Source organism: Mytilus trossulus, chromosome 3 (genome assembly GCF_036588685.1).
Source record: "Mytilus trossulus isolate FHL-02 chromosome 3, PNRI_Mtr1.1.1.hap1, whole genome shotgun sequence".
NCBI classification, from domain to species: Eukaryota; Metazoa; Mollusca; class Bivalvia; order Mytilida; family Mytilidae; genus Mytilus; species Mytilus trossulus.
Window position 1 is genome coordinate 68964752 of NC_086375.1, and position 26515 is coordinate 68991266.

At 32.0% G+C, this 26515-nt stretch overlaps 1 protein-coding gene across 1 annotated transcript; it reads left to right on the forward strand.

Annotated features, from left to right (window-relative positions):
* The first annotated feature begins 6637 nt into the window (after positions 1–6637).
* On the forward strand, positions 6638–25510 carry LOC134712240 (monocarboxylate transporter 12-B-like). The gene is made up of 5 exons (XM_063573586.1): positions 6638–6733; positions 8111–8254; positions 18083–18226; positions 19208–20233; positions 21090–25510. Exons 1-5 carry the CDS (start codon positions 6676–6678, stop codon positions 21272–21274), a joined length of 1557 nt encoding a protein of 518 aa, XP_063429656.1. The 5' UTR covers positions 6638–6675; the 3' UTR covers positions 21275–25510.
* Positions 25511–26515: the final 1005 nt, after the last annotated feature.

A 26515-nucleotide genomic window follows, 5' to 3' on the forward strand; every position in this document is an offset into this window, starting at 1 on the left:
TTTCCATTCTGTTGGTAATTCCCCTTTTTGCCATATGATGTGCCTGTGCACAAGGTACTTAACTTGCATTTTAGAAAAATTTTAGGTGGTGACGAAGTTCCGTTATATGCCGCTTTATAGACTGCCAACCCCACTAAAGCTTGTTATATCGTAAATCTAAATTGATTTATCTATACAATGGTGTATAACATGCCTACATTTGTTGTCGGAATCATCCGTAGCAATCCTACCAAACCGGCAAAGTATGTCAATCGTAATAATTTTGCAAACCGCTGAAGAAATGGCAATAAACGGCCGCAGTAAATTATTTATTATTAAAATCGTTTAAAAAAACCTGTTAAATTTTGTATGAATAGAACTTATCATACAGTTAGTAAAATTGTATGATATACCGTGAAAAAAATCTAACAAATGTTGTTTGTGCTATGTCTAATAAGTTACAAATTTTCCCATGACGTCAATGTCTTTCAGACTCTCTCTTGACTTTACCTTTACGTATGAAATGAAACAAGATCAGATAACTCCGAGAATCATTTAGACTTTCCCATAGAATTGACCAATCGGAAACCGAGATATACAAGGAGCATGACGCGTTTATTGCCAATTCTTCAGCGGTTTGCAAAATTATAACGATTGACATAATTTGGTAGGATTGCTACGGATGATTCCGATTACAAATGTAGGCATGTTATACACCATTGTAAAGATAAATCAATTTAGATTTACGATAAAACAAGCTTTAGTGGGATTAACAGCCTATAAAGCGGCATATAACGGAACTTCGTCACCAACTAACATTTTTCTAAAATGCAAGTTAAGTACCTTGTGTTATAATAAGGTATATAGGGATTTTTTTTCTGAGACAAGTGCCTGTGTTCTATCAGTATCAGTGCAAAATAATTAAAGGTGTGAACCCGTCCAAGTGAATATATGCTTTAACTTTGTTTGAAATCGTATGCACATAATATTTTGCATTGTGCATACACGTTATGCTTGACAATATTGCTATCAGGTTGGCGTCGTCGTCTGTGTCGTGACGTCGTCGTTGTCGTCGTCGTCGTCCGAATACTTTTAGTTTTCGCACTCTAACTTTAGGTTTACAAGGTTTATGACCACAAAAGGAAGATTGATATTGATTTGGGGAGTTTTGGTCCCAACATTTTAGGAATTAGGGGCCAAAAAGGGCCCAAATAAGCATTTTCTTGGTTTTTCGCGCTATAACTTTAGTTTAAGCTAATAGAAATCTATGAAATTTGGACACAAGGTTTATGACCACAAAAGAAAGGTTGGGATTGATTTTGGGAGTTTTGGTTTCAACAGTTTAGGAATTAGGGGCCAAAAAAGGGCCCAAATAAGCATTATTCTTGGTTTTCGCACAATAACTTTTGTTTAAGTGAATAGAAATCAATGAAATTTATACACAATGTTTATGACCACAAAAGGAAGGTTGGTATTGATTTTGGGAGTTTAGGTCCCAACAGTTTAGGAATTAGGGGCCAAAAAGGGACCCAAATAAGCATATTTCTTGGTTTTCGCACCATAACTTTAGTACAAGTAAATAGAAATCTATGAAATTTTAACACAAGGTTTATGACCATAAAAGGAAGGTTGGTATTGATTTTGGAAGTTTTGGTCCTAACAGTTTAGGAAAAAGGGGCCCAAAGGGTCCAAAATTAAACTTTGTTTGATTTCATAAAAAAATGAATAAATGGGGTTCTTTGATATGCCAAATCTAACTGTGTATGTAGATTCTTCATTTTTGGTCCTGTTTTCAAATTGGTCTACATTAAAGTCCAAAGGGTCCAAAATTAAACTTAGTTTGATTTTAACAAAAATTGAAATCTTGGGGTTCTTTGATATGCTGAATCCAAACATGTACTTAGATTTTTGATTATGGGCCCAGTTTTCAAGTTGGTCCAAATCAGGATTTAAAATATTATATTAAGTATTGTGCAATAGCAAGTCTTTTCAATTGCACAGTATTGCACAATGGCAAGAAATATCTAATTGCACAATATTGTGAAATAGCAATAATTTTTTTTAATTAGAGTTATCTTTCTTTGTCCAGAATAGTAAGCAAGAAATATCTAATTGCACAATATTGTGAAATAGCAATATTTTTTTTTAATTGGAGTTATCTTTCTTTGTCCAGAATCAACTCAAATCTTTGTTATATACAATGTATATTCACTTTTTACTACCAACTGATAAATTAAAATAATCTTTACCATTCAGTGATAACAAGCAGTTTTTTTACATCTTAATATTTTATGATGTATTTAAATGAGTAGTTATTGTTGCAAACTCCATTAGAAATTTAATTGAGATTAATTTGGAATAAGGGAAAGGGGGATGTGATTAAAAAAAATGGGTTCAATTTTCTCACTTGAAATGAAATTACATAAATAAAATGAAAATCTGGTTCTAAAATGCAAGTTAAGTACCTTGTGTTATAATAAGGTATAAAGGAATTTTTTTCCTGAGACAAGTGCCTGTGTGATAGAACCTAGGCTACAGTCCTAGGCGCAATGTTATAATTTATACATGTATACCAAATTATTAGGGTGATTAGGAGGGGTCCAGATCGCAAAATCCAGTGCTTAAAAACACCAGATCCCGAAATCCTGGACTTAAAAACATGAAATCCTGAGGTCCCGATATTCGAAAAAAGAATTCCCAGATCCCGAAAGGGTCAATCCCGAAATCCCGATCTTAAAAACACCTGATCCCAGAGTCCCAATAAAGGTCCTATCCCCCTCAATTATGCTGCAATGTCAATGCTAATTTAAAGTTACATAGTTAAAATGCATATTCTGTTTTTTTTGATAATTATGGCATCTTGAAAGGCTTTATTTTAGATGTTTAAAAGTGTCTATATGACCCTGTTTGTAGGGACAAGTAGTAAAATTGGCATTCACCTGTTCACAGTCTTCCCGTCCCGCATCTGGATTCATATAATAAAATGTCATTAAATCAGGTATGAAACCTGTAAATACTCCATGTACATGGAAATTATTGGTAATTTAGGGATTTCAATGACGAAAAGAGAATGGCAAATAATATTTTGAATTTGTATTTTGATATAATGCCATAATGATACATATTTAAATATTGCAAATTAGATTTCTGAAGGAATAGAACTGTACAGCCCTTTTGAAAGAAAACATGATAAAAATTAGACGAATAAAAATTTAATGAATAAAATTTAACTTAACTAGCTACAAGATATATATATATATTTATAAAAAAAGTATAATTTGTTTTTGTTCAATTAATAATGAAAGTGAAAAAGTGAAATGTTAATTTGCTTTTAGCAGCCAAAATGGTTCAATTTTGTCAAATTAAGCTAAATAACATTGTTAATGTTTTATTCACTTGCAAGTGAATAATTTGACCTCATTAATTCTGTATTCATCATTTCTTCATGTAAACTTCAATGTAACACCTCAACTAGAGATGGACAAAGCATGCATTGTACACGTACAAGTTATTTTATATAGAACAAGAATGTCAACATTGAAAGTGAAACAAAAGTTTATCATTTAATGACTAATTCGATCCTCAAAAAATATTTCTTATACAGGTAAAAACAATGATACATAATGAGAAACAGATATTTTTAATCTATAAAATACAATTAAACAGACGCCATTAATGACTAATTCCATCCTCAAAAAATATTAAGATGTCATAATTATCAAATAAACCAACTCGTGCAATTGGATTTTTATAGGTCTGTTTAATTTACCTTCTATGCGCAAAAATGTTTTTTTCATAGCAATGTAAACAAATTTAGGCAATTTTGAAAGACCCTTACTTTTTATTAATATTTTTTTATTAAGCATAGATAACATGGTTAAATCTTCATTTTGGAATATTTCAGCAACATCTTATGCATGTTACACATAAGTTTGAAAGTTTGATATTAAGTAAAAAGATGAATTAATAAATCATTCTATTTAATTATTAAATACAAAATGTAATCTCAAATTTTCTGTTTTCTTTTTTAAATATGAGAATATCTTCACACCTGTCAATGTAATAGATACTGTTATAATGTTTATACTTGTACACAATAAAGATAAAGAGATATAATTTACAGTTCTTGACTCTATTCTACAATTAAATTAGTTTTCTTTAGCTGTTTTTACTTCATACAATTAAAAATTACATTTGTTTGCCCCACAGGATATGTTTAATGGTTATTCTTAACTGAATTTGACCTCTTATTAGTTTAGGGCATTTTGGGATAAATTTGAAGACCCTTTTCCAGGGGTGATCTCATGTGATCTAGAATGGAAAATTTCATTTAATGGCAACAGTAGTGTTAGGAATGATAAGTGATAAAAAGAAAAACTCCAAATGGCCCAAAAGATTTTCTAAAACACAAAAAGCATATCATTTTATGAATCTAAGGTCCTGTAAGGCATTGAACATTTTATATTTTTTATGTACATGCTTGTTTGAATTCGGATGAATTAATGATTTTGCTGAACCTTAAAGTTGATAAAATCCTCAGAATTGGTAGAATGTTTTGTGGGTTTGTGTACTACAGCCCCTAAGAAGAATCTTCAATAACATGTCAGGGAGAGATTAAGGGGGTATGGGATAAAATGAAAGTGAAAGATTTTCTAAAAGTTTAATATATAATATAATCCGACTTTTGTTGACATGCTGATCTTATATCACACAGCTATTATTTATTAAAATAATATTGTAGAGTTCAAAGTGTTTTAAAATTATTAAAATCTTTAAATAATACTAAAATAAGAGAAGTTGGCCTACTCTCTTTGTAATTGGTTGGTATTTTTTTCCATTTCAGATGAGTGAATTAAATGATGAAAAGGAAAAATTAAAGGCAATGAAGGATAAAAGTAATTTAGCAAATAAAAATAATAAATGTTTGAGTTAAAATTTGTGTTAGTACTTTTTATTTTTATTTATTAAAATAAATAATAGAGGTATTTCAAGCCCATTACTAAGACCAGTTCTGAGTTTTAAATACGTTTGTAAGATGTTACATCATGTATCAAAATAAGCGGCGTTTTTGTGTCTAAATACACTTTTGATATACATCATTTCATATTTTCATAACCAGTATAGAAATTAAGAGAAAATTAAAAAGTTCATAGATTCATGTGATCATCAAGTGTTTATAAGTAATCGTTGAAGTTACCTTCAAGAACTTTGTTAAAACATTAGAAATTTCAGGACAAATTGTATGTCATGTATGTGTTAAATCCCTAAAGCATTTTTATCAAAACTATAAAAGTTGATATAATATTGATAACATTTTGATATATCAGATTTAAAAGAATCTATTAATTGAAAAAAAGTCAGTCAAGCGAAATTTCCAGAATTTTTAATGTTAATTTTCATGTATGGTTATAAGGTGGGCTTATCAACTGTGAAGTGACTTTAACATGTGTACAGTCCATTTCTACTCAAAATTTAAACTAGCGGTAATGGGATAATGTTTTGTATGAAAGTTTCAGATCTCCTAATAAGGAGAGAACCTATTAATAATTTATAACCATCTTGATTATGATTATGTGGATGCATTTGACCTATAAATGTATGTATAATTTATTGCAGACTCCTATTTTGTGCATAAAGTATTAAAATTGCATTAATTTTTCAATTAAACAGAAATTCATTATTTAAACCTTTGGTGTCATTGAACTTAAGGAAACAATTTGTGTTTCATATGTTCAGGTATAAATTTAATGTTTCAGTTAAATTTTATCAAAGTAATTACCCTAGATAGTATTGTGAAAATCAATTATATATGTAATAAAAAAAATATACCGTCATGTGCTAAATTGAGAGATAAATGGGGTCGAAATTATAGACATTCTCTTAAAATTGAGATTTCTTGGACATTTCTATCCTTTGAACAGAAATACAAGTTTACATTTTTTTCTATGTTGTGTCTTGTGAAATTTTATTTGTCTGTTTGTCTTTTTCTTTTTTAGTCATGGTGTTGTCTGTTTATTTTCAATCTATGAGTTTGAATGCCCCTCAGGTATCTTTCGACCCTCTTTCAAATCAATTGTCATTTTTAAAAAGAGGGTTCCAAGTCCTCATTTTTAAGCTAATGATTACAATCACTCTAAAGTGTGTCTTTTCCCCGATATTTCACAGTTTGACGTCATAAAAAATAACATTATATTAGCAATATTATTTATACCTCCCCTGTAACTGTATAGTATGCCCTTAAGATATGAATTAAGAGTTGTTAAAATTAGAAATATCTACTGGTACCAGTGTTGTAGAAAATTTGATTATTGAGAGTGAATTTGTTCAAACAAAATGTTTGAACCTGTTTCTCTAAAGATTTATTGAAAAACAATCAGTATGATATTCTGAAGAGATTTGGCTGGAAATCACTCATTTGCTATAAAATCAGAAATGATTGCAATGTTTTTATTAATGCCAATAATGTGACACAGGGTGAGTATTGCAATATTAAGCACTAGCATGCTGACTTCTGATATTTATATGTGTTACGAATCTTTCTCTTGAAATCACTATTTTTATTCAGCTTATAAAGAAGCGGTTTATCAAAAATAAATTTAACAGTTCAGAAATAGAATAGGTTATTATAACTATAATAATAAAACATGCTTTTATTTTTTTCAGGTCATAAGTAACGTGATAAAATAATCAACAAGTATGGCAGAACAGAAAGGTGTTCCCTACGATAGAGGATGGGCTTGGATGATTGTTGTTGGTAAAGAAAAACATAATTATGAAATTATTTAAGGATTAGTTGTTATATCATGTACTCATGTACAGATGTAACTATACATTTGCTACTCCCTGTCATGGATGACATATAATTTAAGGATGTAAGAAGTGAAATTCTGTTTTGAAAAAAAAAAGTGATTTAATGCATTACTTTGTAAAAGACACTAAACATTTTAGCAATACAATGTTTCAATACATTAAGTGGTCAAAATAATAGTTAATTAAATCTAACATGATCTTTAATCATTATCTGATGTTTCATATGCTTTGTTTGTTAGATTTGACAGAAATATAAATGTATAAAAAAAGTAAGGAGATGTGGTTTGATTGCCCATGAGAATAATATCCACCAAAGTTCAAATGAAGTGGATATAAGCAATTATAGGCAACAGCATGGCCTTCAACAATGAGAAAAATACATATTTTAAATATATTCCATGTAACAGAGTTTGTTTCAAACTGTAGCTAACAATGGCTAATGCACAACCCTTTTATTTTATAAAGATACTATCTATATCTCCTGTTTCAGAAACACATGATCAGGTGAATGGAATAAAAAAAACTAGTTGTTAGCATTTCAAAATAAAGTTTAAGAAGATAGCTACCATGGATATTCAAGAAAATTGGTACCCATGAAAATAAATGAATCCACATTATTATTTAATACTTCCAAAAATCAACTGATGTGTAAATTTTAAGTACAATTCATGATGAATTTAAAGAATTGGGATTTACTTTGCCTAGTCATATAATCAATTTAATTTTGTATTTATTAGATCAGACATTTGTTTGTTAGTAATAGTTTTACCATGTAAGACATAGCGATGTATTTGTTTCTTGTAAATATGAAAAATAAGGCCAAACAAATGCATTTCCATATTAAAATTTGGAATTTTATTTTTTATTAGATTACCAAGGATTTGAGATCTAAATTGCTGTTATGAAGTTCAGGCTTGTAAACTACATTAACTTGCTATACTTGTAATATGTATACATTTTGCCAGTATTTCTTACATTGTGTAGTCGTTTATAGATTATCCATATTATACACCAGATATAATTTATGGTCATGATGGTTTTCAACAGTTAAATGTTTCTATTACTTGTACATATTTCAAAATTCAGTCATAACTTCTAAAAAATTTATAAGATATTAGTACAGTAATAGTAATATAATTGATCTTTGGTTAAACAGACTTATGATACCTGTTTTAAATGTTTGAGAAATACAAGTGCTTAGCAAACTTGCATTATGTAGAAAATTAATTATTAACACTAGACTGAGGTGGTCAGAGTGTTTTTAGAAAGTCACTGTTTAATCTTTTTATTTTATTTTTGTAATTCATGTTTCTTATTTTAGGTTATTTTGCCAGTAGCTTTATCATGGTGGGTGTGGCTAAATCCTATGGTATACTGATGAAGCCTCTTATGGAGGAGTTTAATGTTGATATCACAGTTGCCTCCCTTGGAATGGCAGTTGGTGCAGGAATTTATACACTGGCTGGTAAGCTGATTTTTGTGATAATTTGCTACCAACTGCTATTATTGTGCCTTCCTCTAGACCAACAATATCTGCATCTTTGGAATAGTTAAAATGATATATAGAGCATTGGCATGTGGAGTAGTTTTGGGTATACATTTTATTAGGGCCCCGCCTAAGTCGGGTCGCCCAATAGTGATCAGTCTGTCCGTCGATCCGTCCGTTGATCCGTCCGTCCGTCGATCCGTCCGTTGATCCGTCCGTCTGTAACACTTTAAGTTTGTGTCCGCTCTATATCTTGAGAACCGTTATGATTTCAAAGTTTATACTTGACATCCATTTTAACCAACACCAGAGGGTGTGTCATGATGTATGTACAACTTCTTAGGTCAAAGGTCAAGGTCAAAAACTTTGGTTTCAGTTGACAACCCTGTGTCCTTTGGTGAAGACCGTGTCCGCTCTATATCTTGAGAACCGTTATGATTTCAAAGTTTATATGTGACATCCATTTAAACCAACACCAGAGGGTGTGTCATGATGTATGTACAACTTCCTAGGTCAAAGGTCAAGGTCAAAAACTTTGGTTTCAGTTGACAACCCTGTGTCCTTTGGTGAAGACCGTGTCGGCTCTATATCTTGAGAACCGTTATGATTTCAAAGTTTATACTTGACATCCATTTTAACCAACACCAGAGGGTGTGTCATGATGTATGTACAACTTCCTAGGTCAAAGTTGAAGGTCAAAAACTTTGGTTTCAGTTGACAACCCTGTGTCCTTTGGTGAAGACCGTGTCCGCTCTATATCTTGAGAACCGTTATGATTTCAAAGTTTATACTTGACATGCATTTTAACCACCACCAGAGGGTGTGTCATGATGTATGTACAACTTCCTAGGTCAAAGGTCAAGGTCAAAAACTTTCGTTTCAGTTGACAACCCCGTGTCCTGTGGTGAAGATCGTGTTGCTCCATTTCTAGATAACCGTTATGATTTCAAAGTTTATACTTGACATCCATTTTAACCACCACCAGAGGGCGTGTCATGATGTATGTACAACTTCCTAGGTCAAAGGTCAAGGTAAAAAAAACTTTGGTTTCAGAGGACAGTCCTGTGATGAAGATCGTGTCTGCTCTATATCTCGAGAACCGTCATGATTTCAAATATTATACTTGACATTCATTTTAACCACCACCAGAGGGTGATAAGCTGAAAATATTTATCAGTTTTAACTTAAAATCTTAAAATAAAATCACACATGAGACTATGTAATAACTTCAAATAATGCTTCATATCAGATTATCCATACAACTTATTCACCCCACGTTATTGACAGCGGGGCCCACAGAGATGGCTCCTATCTCAATGGTATCTAGTTTGCACTCATTACCTAACAAAATAGAAATGTTATCTTCAACAGCATTCAACAGTTCATTTCTTCTGCTCAGTGCATATCTGTTTGAATATCCTGGTAGGTGAAAATATAACCTAAAACATTAGAAGCATTGATGCATTCTTTGATTCATCAATTTAAAAAATATACTACTCAGAAACACTGAGACACAGAGGCAAAATGTTTTGAAACCTCATGGTAATGTAGCTTGGAAGACTTTCTACAAATTTCCTCATGATTTTTTTGAGCTGCAAACATTAAGACATATATGTAATATAAGGGGTATAAGTATCACCTATATCTCACAGATCAACTAGTTATTCTGACCCACAATTAGCCAATGAAGACCGAAACATTGTAATATTGTATATCTGCCACCTGATTAGAAAAAAAAAGGATTATAGATAATAACAATGATTATATAATCATGTGTTTACATTTTCAAATGACATGTCACCATACAATATTAGTTCAATGCCTGGATTTCATTATGTCTTCTAAAAACAAATACTATCTAGGCACTGGCGCTGCAATTTAGAAAAAATATCTTATTCAATTAAATAGCAAAATCAAAAAGAAATTGAAATATAACTAGAATTGCCATTGCAAGCAATAGCGGATGTCACCCTTCCCCAAATTGCCCCTAAGCAGCAGCCATTCCAAAATAGTTGAACAGTGAATGCACATATATTCATGGCAATACCTTTTTTGAAAATTTTCAGTACATTCAGAACGTTTTGAAAAATTTCACATTTCTGCTGTTTCCATGGCAACGGCAGCCATTTTTAAAATTTCAAAAGTCAAAAGTCTGATCTTTACTTGCCAGTTAACAATAATATCAAGTTTCATGAAGTTCAAAGCATTTTGAGAATTTTTGACTTTTTTGCAGTTTCCATGGCAACGGTGGCCATTTTGGAAATTCCAAAGTCAAAAGTTTCATCCAGACTTGCCAGTCTACAATCAAATAAAGTTTCATCAATTTTGGAGCATTTTGAAATTTTTGAAATATTTGATCCTGTATCCATGGTAACATAGTAGTTCCAATGATTGTCAAAATCATACAAAACCTGTATAAAGTGGACAACTATATTGCATGGAAATTTGATGATTCTAAGTTCAAGCATACCAAAGTTATTCACCAAAGCCGGGTGTTTTAGGAGCATTTTGACGTTTTTTCATTGTTTCCATGGAAACGGCAGACATTTTGGAAATTCCAACGCCAAATTCCACATCTACCAAAGTTGCTCATCGTTATGTTAAAGTTTCCAAAAATTTGGAGCATTTTCATATTTTTGAAATTTTTGGGGTAGTATCCATGGCAACGTACTGGTTCCAATGATTGCCAAAATCATCCAAAACCAATGTATGGCTGGCACCTACATTGTATTAAAATATGATGATTCTGAGTTCAAGCATCTCCAAATTATTCACCAAAACCAAAAACTGGAATTTTTCACAATTGTTCTGTTTCCATGGAAACGGCAGCCATTTTTTTTGGTCTTAGACCCACCTGCAACCCGAAATTTTTAGTTCCTCCATATAGTGAACTATTATTAAGATTGGTTCCATTTCACTCCAAAAAAGCTGACGGACAAAAAAAGGTGGAAGAATAACTAGAATTGCCATTGCAAGCAATAGCGGATGTCACCCTTCCCCCATTGCCACTAAGCGGTAGCCATTTCAAAATAATAAAACAGTGAATACAGATCTATGAATTGCGATATATCTTTTTGTAAATTTTGAGTTCATTTAGAGGATTGTCAAAAGTTTCACATTTCTTCTGTTTCCATGGCAACGGCAGCCATTTTGGAAATTCCAAAGTCAAAAGTCTCATCTGTACATGCCAGTTAACAATAATACTAAATTTCATTAAGTTTTGAGCATTTTGAAAATATTTGACATTTCTGCAGTTTCCATGGCAACGGTAGCCATTTTGGAAATTCCAACTTCAAAAATCTCATGCAGACTTGACAGTCAACATATATAATAAGTTTCACCAATTTTGGAGCATTTTGAAATTTTTGAAATTTTTGACATTTTGGCTGGTTTCTATGGTAACAGATACCATTCCAAATTTCTAATGGCAGATACCACATTGGTACATGGGAGGGAACATACCATCAGAGTTTCAATAGATTTGACCTACCATTTTAATGAAGTAAATGCCACTTTTAATGGTTTTTAAAGCGTTTTTACCATTTTTGCCCTGTTTCCATGGAAACGGCAGACATTTTTGAAATTCCAACGCCAATTTCCACATCTACTCAAGTTGCTCATCGTTATGCTAAAGTTTCAAATGAATTGGAGCATTTTCATATTTTTGAAATTTTTGGTGTAGTTTCCATGGCAACATAGTAGTTCCAATAATGACCAAAATCACCCAAAACCAGTATATGCCTGGCACCTTCATTGTATCAAAATATAATGATTCTGAGTTTAAGCATCTCCAAATTATTCACCAAAAACAAAAACTGGAATTTTTCACAATTGTTCCGTTTCCATGGTAACGGCAGCCATTTTTTTTGGTCTTGAGACCCACTGCAACCCGAAATTTTTTGTTCCTCATTATAGTTCACTATCATCAAGAGTCAGGTTCCATTGTCTCCAAAAAAGCTGCCGGACAAAAATCATTGGAAGAATAAGAATAATAATAACAAAGAAACGGAGGAATAACAATATGTCACCCGACATTGTCGATCGGGTGACATAATAATAACTAGAATTGCCATTGCAAGCAATAGCGGATGTCACCCTTCCCCCATTGCCACTAAGCGGTAGCCATTTCAAAATAATAAAACAGTGAATACAGATCTATGAATTGCGATATATCTTTTTGTAAATTTTAAGTTTATTTAGAGGATTGTCAAAAGTTTCACATTTCTTCTGTTTCCATGGCAACGGCGGCCATTTTGGAAATTCCAAAGTCAAAAGTCTCATCTGTACATGCCAGTTAACAATAATATTAAATTTCATTAAGTTTGGAGCATTTTGAAAATATTTGACATTTCTGCAGTTTCCATGGCAACGGTAGCCATTTTGGAAATTCCAACTTCAAAAATCTCATGCAGACCTGACAGTCAACAATCATATTAGGTTTCATCAATTTTGGAGCATTTTGAAATTTTGGAAATTTTTGACATTTTGGTTGGTTACTATGGTAACAAAGACTTTTCCAAAATTTTAGTGGCAGATACCACATTGGTTCATGGGAGGGAATATACCATCAGAGTTTCAATGGATTTGACCTACCATTTTAAGAGAGTAAATGCCACTTTTTAAGGTTTTTGGAGCATTTTTACCATTTTTGCATTGTTTCCATGGTAACGGTAGACATTTTCGAAATTCCAACGCAAAATTTCACATCTTCCCAAGTTGCTCATCATTACTGTGAAGTTTCATAAAATTTGGAGCATTTTGACAATTTGGAAATTTTTGGTGTGGTTTCCATGGCAACATAGTAGTTCCAATGAGTGCCAAAAATCATCCAAAAGAAGTATATAGTGGGCACCTACAATGTATCAAAATATAATGATTCTAAGTATAAGCATCTCCAAATAATTAACCAAAACCAAAAAGTGGAATTTTTCACATTTGTTCCGTTTCCATGGTAACGGCAGCCATTTTTAATGGTCTTCAGACCCACTGCAACCCGAAATTTTTTGTTCCTCATTATAGTTTACTATAATCAAGAGTCAGGTTTCATTGTCTCCAAAAAAGCTGCCGGACAAAAATCATTGGAAGAATAAGAATAATAACTAGATTTGCCATTGCTAGCAATAGCGGATGGCACCCTTCCCCTATTGCCAGGTGAGCGGTAGCCATGGTAACGGCGGCCATTTTGGAATTTCAAAACTCCAAAGTCAAGTCTACATTAGCTGAGCAACATTTGTTATAAGTTTCAATAAATTTGAAGCATTTTGAAGTTTTTCGTATTTTTGCTGTTTCCATGGTAACGGCGGCCATTTTGAATATTCCAAAGTCAAACCCCCGCTGCAATTTTTTCCCTCCATAATCATATACCATTTAATGTCTCTAGAATAAATTAAACATTGATGTTCTAGAATGTTCTGTGAAAATTCAAAGTTTTGACCTTTTTGCATTGTTTCCATGGTAACAACAGCGATTTTGGAAATTCCAACGCCAAATTCCACATCTTCCAATGTTGCTCATCGTTACCGTGAAGTTTCATTAAGTTTGGAACATTTTGAGAATTTTGAAATTTTTGGTGTAGTTTCCATGGCAACATAGTAGTTCCAATGAGTGCCAAAATCACCCAACACCTGTATATAGTGGGCACCTACATTGTATTAAAATATAATGATTCTGAGTTAAATAGTATCCAAATAGTTCACCAAAACAAAAAACTGGATTTTTTCACATTTGTTCTGTTTCCATGGTAACGGCGGCCATTTTTTACCATTCCACTGTCTCTTGCACAACTTAACATGGCGGTTCATATTATGGTATAGTTCTATCAACATTGGTATGACCAGTTCTGAGAAATAGTATGGACAAAATGTGTGGAAGAATAAAAATAATAACTAGAATTGCCATTGCAAGCAATAGCGGATGGCACCCTTCCCCTATTGCCAGGTGAGCGGAAGCCATGGTAACGGCGGCCATTTTGGAAATTCCAAACTCAAAAGTGAAGTCTACATTAGCTGAGCAACATTTGTTATAAGTTTCAATAAATTTGAAGCATTTTGAAGTTTTTTTGTATTTTTGCTGTTTCCATGGTAACGGCGGCCATTTTGAATATTCCAAAGTCAAACCCCCGCTGCAACTGTGTCCCTCCATAATCATATACAATCATCTACCATTTAATGTCTTTTAAACATTAATGTTCTAGAATGTTCTGTGAAAATTCAAAGTTTTGACCTTTTTGCATTGTTTCCATGGTAACAACAGATATTTTGGAAATTCCAACGCCAAATTCCACATCTTTCAATGTTGCTCATCGTTACTGTGAAGTTTCATTAAGTTTGGAACATTTTGAGAATTTTGAAATTTTTGGTGTTGTTTCCATGGCAACATAGTAGTTCCAATGAGTGCCAAAATCATCCAACACCTGTATATAGTGGGCACCTACATTGTATTAAAATATAATGATTCTGAGTTAAATAGTATCCAAATAGTTCACCAAAACAAAAAACTGGATTTTTTCACATTTGTTCTGTTTCCATGGTAACGGCGGCCATTTTTTACCATTCCAATGTCTCTTGCACAACTTAACATGGCGGTTTATATTATGGTATAGTTCCATCAACATTGGTATGACCAGTTCTGAGAAATAGTATGGACAAAATGTGTGGAAGAATAAAAATAATAATAATAAAAAGAAAAAAAAGAAACGAACAATAACAATATGTCACCCCAACTCCGTTGAGGGTGCCATAATAACAAAGAAACGGAGGAATAACAATATGTCACCCGACATTGTCGATCGGGTGACATAATAACTAGATTTGCGATTGCAAGCAAAAGCGGATGGCACCCTTCCCCTAATGCCAGGTGAGCAATAGCCATGGTAACGGCGGCCATTTTGGAAATTCCAAACTCAAAAGTCAAGTCTACATTAGCTGAGCAACATTTGTTATAAGTTTCAATAAATTTGAAGCATTTTGAAGTTTTTGGTATTTTTGCTGTTTCCATGGTAACGGCAGCCATTTTGAATATTCCAAAGTCAAACCCTCGCTGCAATTTTTTTCCTCCACAATCATATACCATTTAATGTTTCTAGAATAAATTAAAACATTGATGTTCTAGAATGTTCTGTGAAAATTCAAAGTTTTGCCCTTTTTGCCTTGTTTCCATGGTAACAACAGCGATTTTGGAAATTCCAACGCCAAATGCCACATCTTCCAATGTTGCTCATCGTTATTGTGAAGTTTTGTGAAGTTTGGAGCATTTTGAGATTTTTGAAATTTTTGGTGTAGTTCCCATGGCAACATAGTAGTTCCAATGAGTGCCAAAATCATCCAACACCTGTATATAGTGGGCACCTACATTGTATTAAAATATATCGATTCTGAGATAAATAGTATCCAAATAGTTCACCAAAACAAAAAACTGGATTTTTTTCACATTTGTTCTGTTTCCATGGTAACGGCAGCCATCTTGAAAGTGCCACCCCCAAAAAGCAAATCTTCATTTGGTGGTTTACATTATGGCATAGTTCCATCTTCTTGGGTCCATTCATATGAGAGTTCCAGACTGGACAAAAATGTGTGGAAGAAAAATAATAATAACTAGAATTGCCATTGCAAGCAATAGCGGATGTCACCCTTCCCCCCATTGCCACTAAGTGGCAGCCATTTTGAAACATCTAAACAGTGAATGCAGATCTATGAATGTGATATATCTTTCTGTAAATTTTCAGTACAATAAGTGCGTTGACAAAAGTGTAATTTTTCTGCTGTTTCCATGGCAACGGCAGCCATTTTGAAAATTCTAAAGTCAAAAGTCTCATCTATACATGTCAGTTGACAATAATATTAAGTTTCATTAAGTTTGGAGCATTTTGAACATTTTTGACATTTCTGCAGTTTCCATGGCAACGGTGGCCATTTTGGAAATTCCAACTTCAAAAGTCTCATGCAGACTTGAAAGTCAACAATCCTTTTAAGTTTCATTACTTTTTGAGCATTTTGAAATTTTTAAAATTTTTGACATTTTGGCTGGTTTCTATGGTAACAGATACCATTCCAAATTTCTAATGGCAGATACCACATTGGTACATGGGAGGGAACATACCATCAGAGTTTCAATGGATTTGACCTACCATTTTAAGGAAGTAAATGCAACTTTTAATGGTTTTTAAAGCGTTTTTACCATTTTTGCCCTGTTTCCATGGAAACGGCAGACATTTTTGAAATTCCAACGCCAATTTCCACATCTACTAAAGTTGCTCATCGTTGTGCTAAAGTTTCAAATGAATTGGAGCATTTTCATATTTTTGAAATTTTTGGTGTAGTTTCCATGGCAACATAGTAGTTCCAATACTGACCAAAATCACCCAAAACCAGTATATGCCTGGCACCTTCATTGTATCAAAATATAATGATTCTGAGTTTAAGCATCTCCAAATTATTCACCAAAAACAAAAACTGGAATTTTTCACAATTGTTCCGTTTCCATGGTAACGGCAGCCATTTTTTTTGGTCTTGAGACCCACTGCAACCCGAAATTTTTTGTTCCTCATTATAGTTCACTATCATCAAGAGTCAGGTTCCATTGTCTCCAAAAAAGCTGCCGGACAAAAATCATTGGAAGAATAAGAATAATAACTAGATTTGTAATTGCTAGCAATAACGGATGGCACCCTTCCCCTCATTGCCAGGTGAGCTGCAGCCATTTTGAAAATTCCAAAGTCGAAGAATGCATTTACAGATGTCTAGTAACATTTTTGCAAAGTTTCATCAAGTTTGAAGCATTTTGAAATTTTTGATATTTTTGCTGTTTCCATGGTTACGGCGGCCATTTTGAAAATTCCAACTACAAAATGCAACTCCGAACATGTCAGTCACTATTCCTGTTAAGTTTCATCAAGTTTGCAGCACTTTATTTTTTGGGAAATTTTTGACATTTGTGCTGCAACCATGGTTACAGTAGATAATTCCAAAATTCTAAAAGCGTACATCTCATTGCCACATGTCATGTTATATATCAATACAGTTTCATTGACTTTGGTTTAATACTCTCTGAGAAAATGCGGATTTTATGCATTTTTCCATAGGGTCAATGCAAAACTTGCCCCCAGTTTCCATGACAACGGCGGCCATTTTGGATTATCCAAATATTGTTTTGACATCTTAGCATACCGGGTAACATTTTCATTAAGTTTCATCCAGCTGAGGTTTATAACGAAAGAGTTAGAAATTTTGACATTTTAGCTGTTTCCATGGTAACGGCAGCCATTTTGAAAATTCCAAAGTCAAACTGGAAATCAGCACATGCCAGTCAACATTCCTGTGGAGTTTCTTCCAGTTTAGAACACTTTGATTTTTTTCGCATTTTTGCTGTTTCCATGGAAACGGCGGCCATCTTTTACCATTCCATAGCAAGGTGCACAACTTCAAATGGGGTTCCTCATTATAGTTGAGTTCCATAAACATTGGTCCGTTCAATTCTGAGAACTAACGCAGACAAAATGTGTGGAAGAAAAATAAAAATAATAAGAAAAAAAAGAAACGTAGAATAACAATATGTCACCCAAACTCCGTTTAGGGTGCCATAATAACAAAGAAACGGAGGAATAACAATATGTCACCCGACATTGTCGATCGGGTGACATAATAACAAAGAAACATAAGAAAAGCAATATGTCACCCGACATTGTCGATCGGGTGACATAATAACCAATGCATGATCATGAAGGAAAGTAGAAAATTTATATTTGTTTCAGCACTAGTGTTTGTAGCTCTTGGTCAACACTTTACAGAGAGATCTGTTGTTATTTTTCAGCACCAGTGTTTGTAGCTCTTGGTCAACATTTTACAGAGAGATCTGTTGTAATGTTTGGAGCTGTCTTTGCATGTATCTTCATCTCCTTGTGCTATCTCAAGATTGGCATTTGGTATCTGATTTGGATGTACGGTATAGGAGCAGGTAAGCATGAATCTTAACTTAAAAACAAATTTATTACTAGAAAATTACAATTGTTTAGTTTAAACCCATCTTTCCTTCTAAGCCAGTATGCTCTTTTGCAGTAACATGGCTTTTTTCATCCATACAATATTTCAAAAATCTCTGAAAATATTGAACAAATTAAGTTTTAACCAAATACTATTGATCCTTAGAGTATCTAGGCTATAGTTTGTTAATTATCTAATGGCCAATAATCTTATGTAGGGCCACTGTTAACTACAGAGCATAACATAGTCCAAGATTACTCTGACGTCCAAAAGCTGTTTTGCCAGACAAGCTTGGGCCTTGGATGTCAGGGCTCATCCCATATCAAAAAGTGGATACTTGCTCATCCAAAATAGATGCACTGCATCGTCACTTCTGGTGCCAATATAATGACGTAGGAATTATATAAATCGGGTATCAATTTGTTCATTTTTCACTTATCTCTTCATTTATGTAAGCTTCACCTACCTGCCACCCTTTATTTTTTCCCTATTTTAAACAGTTTTCAAAGGGACCCATTTATTAAGACATTTTTACTTTTATTTCAAAAGGACGTCAAGTTACGAGAGATTTCACGAACTCGAGACTCAAATATGCAAAATATTTATACTGTTTTCACCTCCTTAATGGGAGATCAATGTTTAACATTTAGTTACCCAACGACGACTTTTCACCTCCTTTACAGGAGATTGGTATTAAGCATTTAGTGCAAACCACAATAACAATCAGAAGCCCTTAGACATTTAGATTACTTGCATTGGAAATGAAAGAGGTGTTCGATTATGGTCATTTGCATAAATCATCACTTTTTTTTCTCATGGTCACGTGATAATCTTGATGTCCTTGTGAAAATAAAAGTAAAAATGTCTGTATCGATGTATTTAAATTGGTCAAATGACTAGAAAATATACTTAAATCAACAGTGAATGGAAATTTTAATAATTTTATCTGTTTTAGGAATTGGAAATTCTTGTTTATTCGGGAATGGTCTTGTGATGATTGGTAGCTATTTCAAAAGAATTCGTACAGTTGCTAATGGTGTTGCATTGTCAGGAGCTAGTGTGGGAACATTTGCTATTCCTCCACTGATGGAGTTCTTACTACAGACATATGGACTACCAGGAACTTATCTGATCTTAGGGGGTTTGTACTTATCTGTAGCTGTGTGCGGTGCCCTCTACCGTCCAATAAAATTTTATACAAGAGAAACAAAAGCAGGAGAAAATGATGAAAAGCATAAACTTATAAAAGAAGATCTAAATGATTCAACAAGAAAGAGAACAAATGTTCTTCAGGACAAAGAAAATGTTGTCATTGGCAACTCATCTGATTTGGAAATCCAGATTGAGACAGAGGTCAATCGTGAGAAATCTGTGTCATTTGTTACCAGCACTGGTTCATTAGTAATGGGATCAATGGAAAGTTTGGCACAAATTGTACAGGCAGATGAATCAAAGAAACTATCTAATAGTATCACAATCAAAATATGTGGAAAAGCTATAGTTATTCCAAAAATATTTCACTTCTCAGTGCTGAAAATGCCGGCAGTTGTGTTCTATACAATTTTCTCATTTCTTGTTTTCTTTGGATATTTTAATTTTATCATATTTATGCCATTAGATGCTTCCAGTAGAGGATTTGAAAGTTTTCAAAAAGCCTGGCTCGTTTCTTGTGCTGGTATTGGCGATCTCATTGGTAGAATAGTTGTTGGAATCGTAGGAGATCTTCGAATAATAGAACGATATAAAATAATTGGCGCCACCTGTATATTTTGTGGTATAAATATATTAATATTCAACTTTGCCACTGTGTTTTGGTGGTGTGCTATCCATACAACGCTGTATGGATTTTTTGGCGGTGCCTACATTGCCTTGACCTCAATAGTACTGATTGATATGGTTGGAATAGAGATTATGCCCAAAGCAATAGGAGTAATTCTACTTATACAAGGACTTGGTGCAGCTATTGGACAACCTGTTGAAGGTAATGTAATAGCTTGGTTTTTTTTTTATCTTATTGATGTTGCCTACCTACCTACCTTAGTAAGTAAGAAGCAGCCGACCAAAAAACTTTTTCAACACAAATCATCTTTAACAAATTAGAAGATTTTTTCCTGGTCTTACATTGTTTTTTTTTGTCTAAAACCTGGTCTTACATTGTTTTTTGTCTAAAACATGTACTTTATGCTGTAGGCCAAAAAAAAACTACATTCCAACCCAACTCTATGACAAACAAAGAATTACTTAATGGTGTCCTTGTATGTCATGTACAATGTATGCATAGATTTCTTGACTTCTTTAACATGGTTTATTTGGTACACACAATTGTGATGAAAATAAAGATATTTTTTGTAATGGTTAGAAGGAACAACTACAATTATGATTAAAGTAGCCAAATTTAAAGGCTAATATGGCTAGTGGTAATTTTATTTAGCTGTATATCTGACCTATATCCTCTGCTTCTGAAATTCAATCATACTCTTTGAAACGTGCCAATAGATGTTGCAAGTTTCAATGGCAAGTCATAAAGTTTAGCCTCTAGCCAGAGTTAGCCAGTAAACATTTTATTTTGGTAGAGTTTAATGAAAAAGTGACTTGCTGATTTAGTGATTGATGATTGAGAGGAAAGTGTTTACCCACACCACAGTTATAATATTTTCAGATATTTTGCCAAGTGTGTTAAATAAATAACAGGAATCATACTAATAGTTCATACATATGTTACTTTGTTGAAAACTTTGATAGATAACATGCTAAACATTAGATATACAGCCTTGTATGCTTTATTTATTTTATTTCCTTGTACGGTAATCTTTATTTATTTATTTATTTATTTTCAGGGGCCATCAAAGGAAGTTCAGGGTCATTTTCCCTTTTGAATTATATAAATTCTTCATTAATGATTATAGGAGGATTTTTCATGTTCCTGTATCCTTTTGTAAGGGATTATGCTAAGAAATTAGAATATAAAAATGATGTAAACCAGGAAGAAGAAGACGCTCAGGGAAAGGAAAACAACTCATGAGACTGCAACAAAAATTTACCAAGGAAATGGAAGATCTCATGTCTGAATGTGAAGAACAAGCTAAAAATATAATAAATCAGTTGTTGTTTCTGAAGTAGTTCATGTAAATTCCTATTGTTTATTGAGAGGCCTTTCCAGGGATGTGATAAGGAGAGAGAGAAGTGAGTTAACTGTCAGTTTATTTATCTGTCTATCAACACTTACCATCAAAAGGGAACATCTCACGTTTGGTAGACCAGTACAGTGGTTTCATTTTTTTTATGGTATTGATTTGAGTGGATTTAAGAAAAATTTTGTATTCAGTGTTAATTGTTTTAAGGTTTTATATACTGTAAATTCAGAAATTATTGTGTGCATTTATTTTTTGCGATTATATCATTTTGGACTAAATGCAATTCTATTTTTATTTTTTTTTGCAATATTTAGAAAAAATCCTGTTTAACTCATTTAAAATGTGTTTCAAAATGCGAGTTTAAATCATTGCGATTATAACCCTGTCACATTTTTCGCAATAATAAAATCATTACAAAAGAGGGACGAAAGATACCAAAGGGACAGTCAAACTCATAAATCTAAAACAAACTGACAACGCCATGGCTAAAAATGAAAAAGACAAACAGAAAAATAATAGTACACATGACACAACATAGAAAACTAAAGAATAAACAACACGAACCCTACCAAAAACTAGGGGTGATCTCAGGTGCTCTGAAAGGGTAAGCAGATCCTGCTCCACATGCGGCACCCGTCATGTTGCTTATGTGATTACAAATTACAATAATTTCTCACGTTACAGTAGATCTAAATATGTAAATTTTTAGTTGTTTTATTGGTTTTTTTTCCCAAATTGTACTTCTTATCCTGTCAATATCTACAAACTTTGTGGGAGAAATAATTCCTTTAATGTTAAAAATGTTTTTAATATACATTTGGTACTTTGCTAGTGTATCTCCTTAATAACTTTGACATTTTTGTAACTTGTAATTCTCACATGGCATGTCTATTTATCATGACCTCATGTCTAAACTATGTCATTTATTGATAATTTAGTGTGATTTTGCTGTGTTTAATTGGTTGTGTTTATCAGGTATGTATACCATAATACAATGAACACATTTTATATTAGTATTTTCTGGTGTTTTGCTGTTTATACATTTCATTTTGTAATTCAAAATGATTTTTACACATTAAGTGCATAATAGTTTACACATTTTTGAAATATTTGAAATTTTGAGAAAACTACACTTATGATGATTTTTAGAGATTATTACTGTTTGAATTTTGTGCAAAAAATGTCAATGCAATAAATTTTTATGTTTTTCAATTTTATCTTCAATTTTACTCAATACAGTATAATCAGGTATAATATACTCTTGCTTTTCTTGCTTTGATCTTTGACTATCCAAAATCATTTCTCTTGTTATGAATTTCCATTGTTGGTTAGAACATTTTGTAGAATGTATACTCCAATGTTGACAAAAAATGCTCAGCTGTATTTAAATAATTCTGTCAACGCTAACTCCTCCCCCTTTTTATCCCAGTTGTTTAAAAATAAATTTGGAGTTATTTGTTTATATATTTTTTCATATATATCAAAATATGTTTTGTAACTTAATCAGATTCATGTCAAAAATGGGAACTTGTATATATTTTTGTTGATGTTTTAAATACGTAATTTCAATATGTGTTTGTTAAAAACATAGAACTTCTGGTTGATTCATTATACAGTTTATATAGCATTCTTTTTTTTTAAATTGTTATACATATCAAATTCTTTTCGTGTGAAAATTTCAATGTTTTGCTCTTAAACATATAGTTTGTATTTTCTATTGAAAAACTAATGTTAGTTAAATGCATTTACGAATTATTTGCATTTATATTAGTTCAGGGTAATATTTTTTTATTTTTTATTTTTCTAATTTGAATTTCTACCTCATGACCATATCTATTACTTGATTTAAGTATATAGCCTGAAACAAAGTTTAATCATTAACTTAATAAAATTTTTATACTTTTATCAGTTCAGGTCAAGAAATATTTATTTCTATCTAAAGTAACTTTTAAGGTGGTACCCAACACCTACACTTAAATTAATTTGGCTCGTTTAATTCATAAAATCTTGTCTAAGGATTAACTTTGACCCTTTGACAAAATTATGAAAAATTCAAAACATTTGAACCAACCAATTTATGAGAAAAATTACACTGGTTATATATCAGTTTCATCAACACTAATTTTTGAGCATTTAGAAGCTTAATATTCTCTTAACACCACAAAGTAATTAAAGCGTTTAGCTGATTTTACAAAGTTATCTCCCTGTAGTTTTAGGTACCACCTTAAGTTCTTTTCAAAGAAATAAGTCTACAGGTATTTTGTAGTCAAGTGTTTTGCTCTTGATACATTTCAATTATTCTTATGTTGTATAATTATGATAGAAAAAAATTGTTTTATGTTTATAAATGATTAATATGAGATAGAAATATTCGAACCCAGTATAAGTAAATTTATATTTGAATATGTTGTGAATATATTTTAAATTAATATGAATATACAAGATTGTATTTGAATTCATTAATTTTTTTTCATGTATTATTATTAAAACTCTTAAATATTTTTCTAAAAGCAATCTAAGATCTAGTAGGATAAGTTTGCCTAGCACATTGTCAATTAATAACAGATATGGTTTGTTATTCCTAAAGACTAATATCCCTTTATCACAACAATAAATTTAATTTATAAATATTATGATGGTTATTTTTTAAAGTACAGTTAACTCTCGTTGTCTCGAACTCGGTTGACTCGAAATTTCGGATGAGTCGAAGTTTTCACGTGGTCCCGAACTTTGTTCCATATAAATGTATGTAATTCGACTCCTGATGAGTCGAAATTGGATGTGTCGAAATTTCGGTTGAGTCAAACTAAATTTACGATCCCAAGGTTAACAAAACCATTCAAAATTCATTATTTAACTCGAACTAATACACATATGTCAAAACATGACCTCCGGCATTTAAATGGATTGAAGAGTTAATCTGACAATACACGTGTAATTAAATTTCCAGTCACTGACCACTGTATTGATTTATGACATGCTGTTTCCACGAGTGTTTACCTAAGATTATCTTATATAGAATTTTTATAAATAATGAGTGACACATTGTTTATGTTCATGAAAAAGTATTTAAAATGTTTACAAAACAATTAATTGTGATTTACACTAATGAGCTTGGGTGTGTATAAAGTAAGGATTATGACTTCCGTTGATGATGACCTAAAAATTACTCAATCGGCGTCTTTAATCTTGTATTTTCTTTTAGTAAAAGAAAGAGTGAGATAAAACAAAATGGAGAGGAATTTAAATTTTTTAAAGTCTTTTGTATCGGAGAATAAACAATTTTGTCAACTTTAAACGACCTGAATAACGAAACTATCGATTGGAAATTACTCTCTCGGATAAAAGCCATAGGAAACAATAGTAACTGAAACAATTGAATAAGTAAAACAATGTTATTATAATAACGAAAGACCATGACATACAAATACATCGATCTGATACCAGAATATCGATCCCCTTCCCATATTCACCCTGATTTATTTTAGCTTTACCATGCTAGGCAAGAGTTGTGTCCCTTGTTCAGTCAAACTTCCGGTTTTCGTTTGAGTTGAACTATGTGTATCTCGTAATATTTCTTCGGTCCGGCTGACTTCGAGATAACGAGAGTCGACTGTAATATGATAAAAATTTAACAAATCTGATGCTCACTTGCTGTAAATGATCATTTGATACCTGGCGTCAAAGGACATTCCTGTCGTCATATATTAATGCTATACAGATATAATAGTGCAAAAGATATTTTTTATACTAACAAAATTCTGACAAAGTTATTAGTTTGCCTAAGTCTGTAAGGATCAGAATATAATCAAAGACAAAACATAGCTTTACTATTATTGAGATGTAGGTGTGTTGTGTTGAATTGTAGTTGAAAAAACTTTAAAAAATTCTTTATGAATCTCATATTTTTTTTATTGTTTGTTAACCTTCCTCAAACAGATCTTTAGGTTTATATTTAATGTGCATTTTACCATTTAATGTTTATAAATTATATCAGTTCAAGTATGAGCATATTAAATTCCAAAAAAAATCAAACGGAATTAAAGTATAGAAATAAGAAACCTCAACAGATCTTGTTCTGTTTTGAGAATGTTACCCGGTATTCAAATTAAATGTGTCCTGTTCTATGAATATCTGTTCAAACAAGCAGGCACATATTTATATACAATATTTATTATGAAGTTACTATGTATATGGTTTTGTTATATTTTTAAATATATTATATCTCTGATATGTACTTCATCTGAAATTAGCCCTTTTTTAAGCATTGTTGTGCTAAATTCCAGAGGAAGTATATATGAATTATAGTGTAAACTTTAAACCATGGTTTACCTAAGGTTATCCAATGGAAAACATTTAATTATTGTTGTTGTCACGTATTTAGATTTATATCTGTAATATATATATTTGTATATATCGGACAAAGGAGTTGGTCCAGTTAGACCCTTTTTTGGCCCCAAATATAGCAGTTTTACAAAATTTTCAAAAGGTAAACTTTTAGCTATTTATTGTAAAGTAGACTACTTCTGCTACATAAATGTTAGCTGTTATTGACAATACAATGCGTATATATCAGATACTTGCATTTTTAAGTCATGTTAAATTACCAAAATATTCGCAATTTTAGCATTTGAGTTAAATTTTAGACAGTTTTCGTCTTAAATGGAAGTGGCAGCATTTGTGTTCATTCTAAAAATTTAAATGTAAGTTGTATTTGATGATAATTAACGTATATAAAGGTTGAGAGTCAGAGTGAACACGGATGCATCCACTTTCATTTACGACAAAAACCATCTGAAAAGTGACATATTATGGCATATTTGAGCGTATTTGAAAACTTAATCAGTTTCACTTAAACTAATTAAATAGACTGAAGTAGACACTTAAGTGTTTAAAAGGTGTTGAAAATCTTTCTTCAGATGAACCTGATATTTGAGGCCAAAATTGGCCCTTACCGGACCTAATCCTTTGTAGTTGAAAAATTAGTTTTTCCCTCAACAGGAATTGATTCAATACTTTATTGATTAATTATATTAATGAGTTTATATTTTAAAAGGTTTGTCCATAAATCATGTTATAGCTTGTTTAAAGTCATATGAAACCTCAAATTTAAAAAAAATAATATGCAT